At 38.5% G+C, this 13,214-nt stretch overlaps 1 protein-coding gene across 3 annotated transcripts in view; it reads left to right on the top strand.

Moving 5' to 3' along the window:
* The window catches only part of p4ha2 (prolyl 4-hydroxylase, alpha polypeptide II), a 30,208-nt gene that overhangs the window by 2,949 nt on the left and 14,045 nt on the right, over positions 1-13,214 (top strand). For 2 of the 3 annotated variants that reach the window (XM_015405022.1, XM_015405037.1), the window contains exons 3-8: positions 64-215; positions 2,585-2,722; positions 4,826-5,065; positions 7,978-8,174; positions 10,884-11,060; positions 11,811-11,881. In XM_015405022.1, the coding sequence (XP_015260508.1) occupies positions 64-215; positions 2,585-2,722; positions 4,826-5,065; positions 7,978-8,174; positions 10,884-11,060; positions 11,811-11,881 (975 nt within the window). Of the gene's footprint in view, positions 1-63; positions 216-2,584; positions 2,723-3,646; positions 3,785-4,825; positions 5,066-7,977; positions 8,175-10,883; positions 11,061-11,810; positions 11,882-13,214 lie in introns of all 3 variants that reach the window. The other variant, XM_015405030.1, reaches the window with a different exon arrangement.

Raw genomic sequence — 13,214 nt, 5'->3', positions numbered from 1 at the left:
TTTTCTGTTTAATTAATTTGCTCTTTTTGGAATCTTTGTGAATACCTTCTTTTTGTTTATTAGTTGGGCGAGCAAACTTGATGCTCTGACCAGAATATCCACGTCTGACCCTGAGGGCTACCTGGCCCATCCAGTGAACGCCTACAAACTAATGAAAAGGCTGAACACGGAGTGGTCTGAGCTGGAGACCCTGGTGCTTCAGAATCCATCGGATGGTAAGGAAATGTCTCCGTTCACCGGAGAATGATTCTGCCTCTATGTCCCACAGTTAGTAGTTACACCAAGTATTCTTAAGGCTGATTTATACTTCGAAAGTTGGTCGTCTGCGTAGGTGTCGCAGTGAACATTGAGACACCGCTTCCTCAGACACTCAGCTGCACCTCCCCCAAATTGTAGGTGACTGCAGACAGTGCTGCAGACAGGAGACCTCTTATTGGTGCAATCTACATCCGCTCTACACTATGCCTATCTCCTGTTTGTTTCCATTGCGGAAAACGACTCATGAAGATGGACCAGCTAGAAGACCGAGGTGTGCAAGAACGCTGGGACCCTTTTTCCACCTGGATCGCCCTCATGTCCCCCCGTTGTCGCACAAACTTGCCCCCATTTCCTCAGCACCTCAGCCGTATCTAGACCTACAGCTAGTTTGTGATTGTCCCCTTTTGCCTTGTGGCGTGGAATAACACAGCGTAGACCAAGCTTCAAAATTGAGCATAAATCAAAAATGTCTTCATCATAACTGCAACAAGCTCCCTGTGACACACTGCTGCGGGAGTATAACCAGCCCTTTAGACTTAATCCTCTTTCATGATACACATTTTTTTGAATTTAAAAGCTTGTATAGACAAATCTTGTTAAATTTTCAGCATTTTCATATAACTCATTTCATCTCATGTAGAAAACAGCATTTGTTTGCTTCAAAAAACCCAGAAATCCAGAAGGGATGTAAACGGAGCAATCAGAGCTTTGGCTGTTCAGCTTTGCTCGAGGGTTCCTTTCCAACTTTGACTGCAGCTGGTCCTCATCTGAGCATATTTTGGCTGCGTTCTCTCTTTGGGTGTGTGTGCATGTTTAGGCAAAGGCTCTTATCTGTTCAAGACAGCCAAACAGAGCATGAGTGGAATCAAAAAAAAAGAAAATCTGTCGACGTGGCCATTAGAGCAAGAAGCTTTGAAATGTCACTGCTACAAATGCAATCAAACAACGTACCATCATCCAAAAAGAGGGGAGCTTCGATCGAGGTGTCAGGTGTGACACCTCTCTTTGCTCAACCGTCTAAACATATTAGGAATGTGAAAGTTTTGGCTCATGCTCTAGAAACCTCTCTGTGCAGGACTGTACTGTCTCCAGCTGCTGCTGATGTGTTGTGAATCACTAACTAAACTAAACTCTTTAGTTTGTGCTTCAGTCCTCTCGAGGCTGTTTTTTTTATTGCTACTTTTGCACCATTTTCCACCACACTTTTCTCTTCCACTTAACTTTATTTGCTTAGATACAGCCTTCTGTGAACGGACTACTCCTTCGGTAATGCTCATGTGTCGCTTACCCCAACTGTCATATCAGCAGACTTCCCTATAACTGCAAAGGCCATAGCTGTCATAAATTATGAAAATGCTAACAATATTGATCTTTGGTCCTGCTGTTATTTGGGTTTTTTCGTTAGCTTTGATCCTTGGTGTAAAAGTTAGATGAAAATGGATGATTTAAATGTATTTCTCTGTTTAAATAATCTAAATATGGCACTTTTTGTCCAATACAAAAGAAGTTTAAAATCAATCCACAATCCACTGGACTTTGTTTTGAAGTTTGAAGACATTTCGCTTCCCATCCAGGAAGCTTTTTCTATTCAAAATGTCAGAATTAGTGTTGAGTTTGAAGCTTTATATAGTAGCCCAAAAACTTGTTTTGGCTTAGAGAAGATGCAAATTGAACCAGAAAAATGGGTCCGCCCCTTAGAAATGGGGAGTTGTTTGGGTTCTTTGTTAGCCTGCAATATCAGATACTGGTCTATGCCTCTGAAAGGGGGGTTGTTGGGGGCAATGTTGGCCTGGCTGCCCAGGTGATATGTTTTTTTTCCCCTGCATGGGGGTGGGTGGGAATCTAAACGTCTTCAAACTTGGAAAAAAAAGTCCAGTGGATTGTTTTTGTTATGTTCTGTAGGATGAGTTATACAGAAATATCTCATTAGGTTCATGTTTCAGGCTCTGGTTGCTAAAGTACTGCTCCACAGATAAAACTACAGAGTAACAAACCCAACTGGTAAAGTTCAAGCAGTACTGACGGCCAGTCACGTTCTTCTTCTATCACATATTTGATCTATAAATCCAAGGCTATAAGAGGAGCATATTCTGCTGTCTATCAAAAAAAAACATAGAGACCACTAATACCTAAAGAAATTTATTTTCATTGTTACATTAACTGACAAAATCATTTATAATATCTAACTTCTATTTCAAGAAAAAAATCTCAACAACCTACCAAGTTCTGCTATCTATGCAGAAAAATAAAGGTATTTGTCTTTTTTAAAGCAGTAAATCCCCTCTTTCTGATCCTGTTGTTTAAAAGAGCCACGCTGTTTTCACAGGCTTCATCAGCAACATGTCCGTACATAGGCAGTTCTTTCCTGATGCTGAAGATCAGACTGGTGCTGCCAAGGCTTTGATGCGTCTTCAGGACACATATCAACTAGATTCAGAAGCGTTCTCCAAAGGAAAGCTGCCAGGTAACCAAATGGTTGGAAACTGTGTTATTTATGCTGTCTTAATCTCCCCAGTTTCTACTTAAAGTGACTGTGGCTTAAATGAGGAGTTGGGATTGGTTATTAAAGTAGAGATGTGCAGATCTACAGTAGTAGCTATTCAAAATTTACCCACTGTCCTTGATGGGCCCTTGGCTGGTCCTTGTTTGTCCCCTACAATTCCTTTGTAGGGGACAAACAATTCAACCAGATCATACAGTTGGATTGGTTCAAAGTCTTTGATCTTAGGAAAACCAGCTGATTGCATCGACTCATTGACTCGAAAGCGATCCTCACACCAAGCATGCTTGTAGTGACAGTGGAGAGGAAAACTCCCTTTTAACAGGAAGACACCTCCAGCAGAACCACACTCGGTGTGAGCGGCATACAAAAAGAAGCAAAAGGCAACTGCCAATCATCTCCACAGGCAGCCCCATCCATGAANAAAAAAAAGTCCAGTGGATTGTTTTTGTTATGTTCTGTAGGATGAGTTATACAGAAATATCTCATTAGGTTCATGTTTCAGGCTCTGGTTGCTAAAGTACTGCTCCACAGATAAAACTACAGAGTAACAAACCCAACTGGTAAAGTTCAAGCAGTACTGACGGCCAGTCACGTTCTTCTTCTATCACATATTTGATCTATAAATCCAAGGCTATAAGAGGAGCATATTCTGCTGTCTATCAAAAAAAAACATAGAGACCACTAATACCTAAAGAAATTTATTTTCATTGTTACATTGACTGACAAAATCATTTATAATATCTAACTTCTATTTCAAGAAAAAAATCTCAACAACCTACCAAGTTCTGCTATCTATGCAGAAAAATAAAGGTATTTGTCTTTTTTAAAGCAGTAAATCCCCTCTTTCTGATCCTGTTGTTTAAAAGAGCCACGCTGTTTTCACAGGCTTCATCAGCAACATGTCCGTACATAGGCAGTTCTTTCCTGATGCTGAAGATCAGACCGGTGCTGCCAAGGCTTTGATGCGTCTTCAGGACACATATCAACTAGATTCAGAAGCGTTCTCCAAAGGAAAGCTGCCAGGTAACCAAATGGTTGGAAACTGTGTTATTTATGCTGTCTTAATCTCCCCAGTTTCTACTTAAAGTGACTGTGGCTTAAATGAGGAGTTGGGATTGGTTATTAAAGTAGAGATGTGCAGATCTACAGTAGTAGCTATTCAAAATTTACCCACTGTCCTTGATGGGCCCTTGGCTGGTCCTTGTTTGTCCCCTACAATTCCTTTGTAGGGGACAAACAATTCAACCAGATCATACAGTTGGATTGGTTCAAAGTCTTTGATCTTAGGAAAACCAGCTGATTGCATCGACTCATTGACTCGAAAGCGATCCTCACACCAAGCATGCTTGTAGTGACAGTGGAGAGGAAAACTCCCTTTTAACAGGAAGACACCTCCAGCAGAACCACACTCGGTGTGAGCGGCATACAAAAAGAAGCAAAAGGCAACTGCCAATCATCTCCACAGGCAGCCCCATCCATGAAGCACACAGCCAGGCAGAAGAGCTCCAAGCCAGCTCCCATGTCAGAGGATTAAAGAGAGCACATCCAGTTTGTCACAGTCAGAGAAACAGGACTACACTGAAAAAAAGGCCAAGCTCCAACATCTATAAACAAAGATGTTGATGGTAGCATCACGGCTTATATTTCTCTCTAGGATGATGTCACAGCCAAACAGGAAATAACCAGATAAAGCTACTATGATAAGGTTAGAGGTTGAGCCAACAATCACTGAAGAATAAGGGAGATGAAAAGGGGTCAGTATGTCCTCTTGCAGTATAAGCATATAGCAGCACAAATGAAAAATAATATCTCAGAATAACCTACTAAGTATATTGGGTGAGGTATAAGAGAGGTAGAGCCACAGCACAGCCAAGGTAGAGCCAAGCACTTTTTCTTAGTCAGATAGAAGGCAGGATTTTTAATTCTGTCCATTTTTCTTAAATTAAAACAGATAAAATTTTCTATGGAAAAAAGGAATCTATTTTTAAAATGTGTCTGTGGGAAATGTTTTCTGATGACACTATTATTGGAATATTGAATAACTTTCCTTATATTCCCTCTCAGGTGTTCACTCTAACGCCGTCCTAACTGTGGACGATTGCTTCGACATGGGAAAGACAGCCTACAACGACGCCGACTACTACCACGCCGTTCTGTGGTTTCAGCAGGCTCTGAAGCAGCTGGATGCTGGAGAGGAAGCTGTGGTCCACAAAGCAGAAATCCTGGACTACCTGAGCTACTCTGTTTACCAAATGGGGGACATTGCTCGAGCTATTGAGCTCACACGCCGGCTAGTGTCCATCGGTAAGTCACAAGGCAACAAACCATCTTTTTAGCTAAAAGGCGGTTTCCATTAATAAACACAGCCCCTACCCAGCCCAGCAAACAATATGATCACAGCCACCAACTGTGATGCAAAGACTGGTAGTTTTCTCTCCAAATCCCAAACCACCTTGGTATCCGGGTTAAGCTGTTACTGGGTGCTCACCAGTGCAGCAGGGTGTTGTCCACTCTGAAAGTCGGTGGTTTTAAACTGTTATTTCTGCTCCACAGACTCTGAACAGCTGCAGGCCATTCATTGTGAGCTGTGGTGTCCTTGGTTACATGTGAAGTGAGAGGGACTGACAAGAGGGAAAAAATATGTATACTTGACTCTGGCTTAAATAACATTACTTAGCTTTAACGTCAAAACTTTTCTTACTGCTTTCCGCTTCCACTTTCAGTGCATCTGAACTGAATCAGCAGAAAATCCAACAGTATTTTATTTTATTTTTTTTTTTAATTTTTGATGTGGGATTCATGTAGGAAGACAGCGATTTGACAATCTCCACCCATATTAATAATGCACAAACCTTTAGGTCAGATATGTAATGCTCAGTTAATGGGAGTGTTTTGAAATATTCAGAGATTAAAGATATTTTTAAAAAAAAGTAGAGAATAATGGAGAAACTGAAAAGGGGAATAATACTTGTAGAGAATTATGAGGATGTAGAGATAAACACCTGGTTATATGTTCATTTAATCTGTTCAGTGTGTAGCTCCAAATAAAAATTTTTATGTGGGTTTTTTTGTACAATTATGTCTAAAATGATAATATGTTATAGCTTCATAGATGTGGCAAAACAAATTTAAAATTCTAAGCTTTCTTGGCATCTTTCTGGGTCTTTTCTCGCAGTTTTCCTGAGGCTTTCATGTTTTTTATATTAATATAGAAATCATATCACACTGACAGAGAAATAAATTGTGATATATTTGCCACATTGTCCCTCCTAACACACACATATTTACAAAGAAGTCATTCCCCCATTTATTGCCATTTTCTCCCAGATCCAGCCATTAAATCATAAAGATAAATCTCACCAACACCATATTCAAATCTTTACTTTTTCATCTCTTCATAATCACCAGTTATGTATTCAATTTAAAGCTCTAAAAAGGAAAAACAATTATGTCAGTATAATCTTGCATTGTCCACTTGATAGCGCCATTGAGCAAATAAAGGATGCAAATGCAATGGCTCAGGTGTTGTGGAAAACCTCAGCTTTTTTTTTAAAAGGCTTCGTTTTTTCCCATCCCCTAAATTTGTATTGATTGTATAGTTTATGTTCAAATCAATAATTATTTAATTTAGCCTATACATTAGAGCATAACCATAAACATTTTTTTCCATATAAATATTTATATGTTCCAGCTTCAGGGGGTTATACTTCAGCCTCTAAATGATGAGGCTGCAACACATGTAGCATTACCAAAAGGTGAAGTATGGAATCACCGTACCAGCGTGTTGTTTGATGATGATGCTGCTCCTGTTTCAAGCATTTATGTAAAGCACTGAATAGCTTTGGAGGTAATACAAACCATCTACAGTAACTGGTTTGCTTTGTCAGGAGAAACGCTTAGATTAGTTTGATACAGGGTCAGATGGTGTCTGTCTGTTCCATACAATCTCCCCAGAAACCCCAAAACAAACTTTGGCTAAATCTATTATATATAGTGTATTTGCACCCTAGCAGTGTGTAAATGACATGACAGGAGTACACCTTCATGCTTCAAAGCTTCGATCAAGCATAAGCCACAAGTTTTTTATAACATTTTTACTTCACCTTCTCTAATAAATATTGCCAGTTATCCCAGCATGTATCCTGCTAAGGATAAAGTGTGAAATATAATTTTTTTTCCCCCTCCACTTTCCCATAGTGGTAGCAAGGCCTTGGACACCTCCCCCCTGTATGATATCTATGTGTTGTTTTTCTAGGTATTTTCTTTTTATTGGATGGGCTGTACCAAAACTGTATTTCCCTTTAGGATTAATAAAGGATGATTTAATTGAGTTTGTATTAGGAGGTGACATTTTTGGTCAAACTTTCTTAAAGCTTAACTGTTATTAGTAGAGTTATAAATGTTCATTAAATTCATTAAAATAGTTTTCAAATATAATGTTTTTCTTCCTTGTTAAGTTACTATAGAGCTACTAAAGGGTCAAGCATGTTTTCCTACTAAAATTCTCTCAGAAAAGTATTTGTTGAACAGTTACTTTTCCATACAGAATTAATGCCTGTTTAACATTTGCCACAAGAGGGCTCACTTGTTACATCAAACAGTTCTCTTTTTTTATTTTGGAAACATATAAGACTGAGACAAATATTGGCCAAGGCTACTTAAATATACATCAGTGAATTAGAAAATTGATCAAAACAACTCAAACAAGATCTGGTGATATGATCTGAGTATTTTTTGGTATGTTTATTATTTAGTAAAATAATATACAGTGAGTCTTAACATTAACGTTTTTTATTATTAGAATTCCTTTATTTACACAAACATGTCGTTTTTAAATGTGTGTCAAACTTTAAGCTGCATTTAACTGTAACAAAAAAAGGAATCTCAAATAGTAGTTTTATTTCTGATCAATTGCACTATAAAGCTCTTATAGTGCAATTGCAACTCTTATAAAGTGACAGATTATAATAGACTATAATTTAGACTTCCGCCACTTATAACTTATGTCTTTTTATACACACAGAGTATATACAAAATCAAATTTAATTAAGTACAGCTTTTTAAGACAGGAAAAAAAACTCTTACCCCTTTTAGCATTTTCTAACGGCAGTCTCATTTCCTTACTTGTTGTTTAAGAAAAGTAAGGTAGATATGAAAATGTGCACTTGTCAGATTTGCAGGTTTTCTAATGATAGTAATTGTTTTCATACTGACAGACCCAACCCATGAGAGGGCAGGAGGAAACCTTCGTTACTTTGAGCGACTGCTTTTCAAACAGCTTAATGAGATGAACCAAACCTATCAGCCCGCCTCTGAAGAACCCATCCAGCTGGGGACCTACACTCGACCTAAGGACCATCTGCCAGAAAGAGAGGCCTATGAGGCTCTGTGCAGGGGGGAGGGGCTACAAATGGTGAGGCATTGATGAGCTTTACACTTTATTGTACAAACCTTTTGGTGAGTGACCTTTCAAAGCATCAGTGTCTCTATCAGAGAGAGAAGTGAACACAGTATTATACCAAGAAACTAGAGCCAACCTGAGAAGGCCTCAATTGGCCATCATCGATTTTCTTTCTTGTTTTGTTTCTGTCACTAAGTGATGTCTGAAAGGCAAAGGGCAGGGTGAATTCCGCACACTAGCTAGGAAATCCTTTGCTACCAATTATTGACTTACCTTACTGTTGACTGTTGAAGGTGAAGAAGCTGGAGCTGGGAGCCACAATGTGATAAAGATTTATCTCAGTTGTAAAAAGAAAAAGGGAAGATTGTACAGGTCAATATACAACACTTGGTGTGTATTTATGTTCTGGGTGGGATGTTCCCCTCAAAAATGTACCTATTTATGGAGGGAGTCACCACCTCTTCTCAGTCTTCTGGTACAAAAGGTTTTAGGGGTGTTAGACCAGGAACATACTGGTGTACTACATTGACTGGATAAAGGTTGGACAGTGTTGCTTTAATTCACATATCTGCTTTAAGCATCAATGAAAATACACAATAATTAGCTGAATAACTTTTATCCGCTGTCCTGAGGACACATAAAAGATATTTAGTTCCTCACACATACCTCTGTGTTAAGAGTATAAATCCAGCCTGCCTTTTTATGGAGTAATGGCCAAAAGATTTTTTATGAACTTTGTCTATGCTGTGAAAACAAGAGTAAGCTTTACCTTTTTTCTTTTTTAACCAATAGGTTAAAATAATAGATTTTGGTACACTGGAATCTGGTCATATATGATTAGTTGGTATCATGCGGTGTTGACTTTAAATGAAGACTCACATGGTGGTGAAATGTTTGCTTGTTCGTTTCTCCACGTAATTTGCACCTAAAAGTTGCGCTTTTTTTCAATGGCCCTTATAAATACTATTTTCTTTCTGCCATTTTGTGTCGTAAAAAAATTTTCTACTTTTATATTGTTTAAAATAAATAAATTTAAATAAATCCCAAAAACATTAAACCACAATGTGGAGTTAAAGTAATATTAAACAAAAACAAAAAAAAACACCAAGATTTCATTTCATGGAAAATAAGTTATGGTAGCTTAATTTTAGGTATGGGCCAAGTTGGAAAATATTGTGGCCGATTTCCATGAACAGACAATCTAAAGCACCAAACCTCAGTAACATACTTTTTCTTTTTTATTCTGCAATTTTGCACCCTGTCCAGCAGATGGCGCCCAAGGCAGTTGCATGTGTCGTCTGGTAGCAAAGCAGGTGTTCTGTCAGAGCAGCATACCTCGTCAGACCAGTATACCCATAGTAATATGTATGTGCTCATGCAGAAAGGGACATTTAAACAACTTCTTTTACATTCGCAGATCAGTATGATAATCAGACAGGTTAACTGGTACATCTGGGTGAGAAGTACGCAAACAAAGAAAGCAAGCCTGTCTGTGTTTAAAGAAGTGTAGCTTTATATTCTGTTTAGCTCAGACTAAAACTTTTTGTTTATTACATCACGCTTAAATAAACTAGTCTACTTGACTTTCGGTATGCTTTTCTGGTAGATCTGTGTGTTTACCTTCACCTACAACTTTTTGTTAATCATATCATGTATAAATAAAGTCGCCTAATATGGAGGTCTTCAACAGGGACGTTGTGCATGGGGGTAACGAAAGTTTTGGTTGATTATACTTTTTTTTTTTTAAATCTATTTAAATTTCTTTAAATCCACATTAACATGAATTCAACACACTGAAGTAAACAGATAAATGGAGGCAGAAGATGTCTTTCAGTCATCAATGCACACATTCAGCACCACACAGGATCTCTTTCAAGCTGGGCACCGTTTCATTCACAACACCTGTCCCATCTATAAGGAATTAGAACCAGAAATACTTTAATAATCCCAGGGCGAAATTACTTTCATTACATTACTTATTATTTATTAGAATGACTATAGGACCAGTTTGCTATAACACCATTTCATACAATATATATAATTAGGGGCTCCCTGTTCCATCTCGCCATCAGTTTGGGGGTCCTTGGCCTGGAAAATGTGGAAGACCCCTGGCCTTGTAGACTTCCTTCCACTTAGTGTCAGACGGATGCGAATCTGAGGTCATGCGCATGCGTATTGCCTATGGTATGCTGGTCTGACAGGGTATGCTGTTCTGACAGAACACCTTCCATGATCCTGGTTTTGCCATCCAGCCAAAAAGCTCTGCCAAGTCTGTGCAACCTGTGATGACTTGTGCGGGAAAATCCAAAACAACTCTCCAATATTTCTCAGCTGATAACCACTCCTGGCTAATGAAATTATGTTGGTTTTATCACAAATGTCAATCATGCAAGATTATTTGCTCATTATTTGTTAAAAGAAGCTTCACTAGCTCAGAATGTTGGCCTCCAGACATTAAGTAGACCACCCATTTTGACTGACTGGAAGCAGCAGGTGACGCTGCAGAGTATCTTTCACAAGAATATCAGCTCATTCTGTGATAAATATGAAAAGTCATAGGAACCCAACTGCCTCCACCAAAATGTTAAAAGAATATGCGCGAAATCCAACAATTCAGTCTGTGTTCAGTTAATCGTTCATTTATAAGATGGATAAAAATAAATTACAATTGATTTCTTAACTTATATCTCTTCTGTTTTTTTTTCTATTGTTTTTTTTCAGACTGAGGCAAGACGGAGCCGTTTGTTTTGTCGGTATCACAATGGTAATCAGAACCCTCGTCTCCTGCTGAAGCCAATGAAGGAGGAGGATGAGTGGGACAGCCCCCATATTGTTCGCTTCCTGGAAATGCTGTCAGATGAAGAAATTGAGAAAATTAAAGAGATTGCAAAACCCAGGGTAAGATAAACAATTCAATTCAGGACAGTTTATTCAATTAATGCATATTAAAAACATGTTACCTTAAAGCACTTAATAGGGTCAATTCATTCAAATCATTTCAGATCGATTCCGTTTATTTATATAGAGCCAATTCACAACACCTTTCATCTCAAGGCATTTTACAGAGACAATCCTGTCAGATTGGTTAGGAAAATCTGGAGATTGCACCCAGACATTGACTTGCAAGGAATGCTCTTGTGACAATTTCTATTTGCTTTTCGTCATTGACTCTTAAGCAATCGCTCATATAAAAAAAAGCATGCTTTTAGTGGCAGTGGAGAGAAAAAACTCCCTTTTAACAGGAAGACACCTCCAGCAGAACCAGGCTCAGTGTGAGCGGCCATCTGCCGATGCCGACTGGGGTTCAAGGAGACAGAAGAAGACATACAGAAAGTAGTAGAGATATTAAAGACAACTGTCAACCAGCTCCACAGGGGGCCCCATCCAGGAAGCACACAGCCAGGCTGACGAGCTCCGAGCCATGTCAGAGAGCCCATACAGTTAGTCACGGTCAGAGAAACAGGACTACACTGAAAAACAGGCCAACTCCAACATCTATTAACACAAGATGTTGTGCTGATATTTCAATCCAGGATGGTGTCTTTTTTTTCCAACTTGCTACCTAAAAGTTTTGTGGCAGCAAAGGAAAAGCTAGATTATTTCCTCTTCTATGGAATTTACTGTGTACTTTTTGTTGTTTTCTTTAAGCTGGCCAGAGCTACTGTCCGTGATCCCAAAACAGGAGTTCTCACCACAGCCAACTACAGAGTATCAAAAAGGTCAGTACTCATGACTTGAATAGATAGGTTCTACTTTACTGACTTTGGTCACTAATATGTAAAAACCATATTTGTTAGGTGGCTCTTAAGAAGCACCCTGCTTTTCTACGTGTGACTTTAGTCCTATTGTTGGTGGCTTTTATTAACGTATTTATAAACCATAAAACAGATTCTCTTATGCAGCAAGTAAACAGTGTTATAATCTGAGAGTCTCAGCCCAAATGATAGATGGGGATTTAGATTTAGTCTGTTTTATGATAATCTGGTCAAAATAAACTGAACTTGCGGAGATTTGTGGCACTGCGCTTGTAATAAGAGTAAATAATACTTTTTATACAGCTTAAACCAAGGAGAATCAACACGTAGTGATGGGAGATTACATTGAAAAAAATGTTTCTCAAAGAGATACGGGGAAAGAGAAATTTTGGATAAAAATTAAACCAAATATTGTGATAGGACCAATTAAAAATAATGTGAGGAGAACCTTGGTACAAATTATGGGCCTGACCTTTGAGCACACCAAGGTAAAAAGGAAGAGTGAAAAATGCCTAGCCTTTAGAAAACAAAGACACATAAGTCTGGATATTAACTCTGGCAGTGGGCCTTAAGGGATTTATCTACTTTGAATTATGAACCAGTTTGGACTTTACTGTACTGTGGTATACTGTCCTGTGGTATACTGACGAGACAGTTGTGGTCACATTTCGACAAACTAGTCTCACATAATGACCCATGTACAACTTAGCTGGTTGCTCTATTTTCCAAGTACAGCCATTCCAGAACCATTTTAAAGCAGATTTCTTCCTGAAATGCAAAGAAAATGAATTTGAGCGCTTATATTAATTCACAAACTTCCTTTATGTCGAAACCTAATTTTCCATCAAAGACAGAGAAGTATTCATAACATTAAATGTTCCAGTTGCTTATTTTTAGTTCACTTCTCCGTCATCTCACAAGTGATTTAATGTATTTCATTCATCGTCCAAAAACGTCATGTTCCATGACGTGTTTGAAAGCCAGCCAATATGTCTTATCCACAGGCTCTGTACTGCACATCATCACAGAATAAAACTTTTATTACATTTAAGCTCCTTGGAAATATACACAGCTTAGTCTCACACGTGCTCAGCATGTGCTCGTTTACCTAATCCATGTCATCTTCAATGTGTATTTTGTGTTTCTTTTAGAATTTTTCTGCTTGTTCTTTATGGATTCTGTAAGTATTGAGGTGTGGAGTGTTCGGTTTGATCAGAAAAAGAACAGCCCGTTTAATTGGAAAATCCATCAATTAAAAACTTTTAGTGACACTGTTTCAAAAACAAGGTTTTGATTT

The sequence above is a fragment of the Cyprinodon variegatus genome, unplaced genomic scaffold (assembly GCF_000732505.1).
Source record: "Cyprinodon variegatus isolate N-32 unplaced genomic scaffold, C_variegatus-1.0 Scaffold36, whole genome shotgun sequence".
NCBI lineage: Eukaryota > Metazoa > Chordata > Actinopteri > Cyprinodontiformes > Cyprinodontidae > Cyprinodon > Cyprinodon variegatus.
The sequence above is the reverse complement of the archived record's forward strand: the minus strand, read 5'-3'. Positions and strand labels throughout refer to the sequence as shown.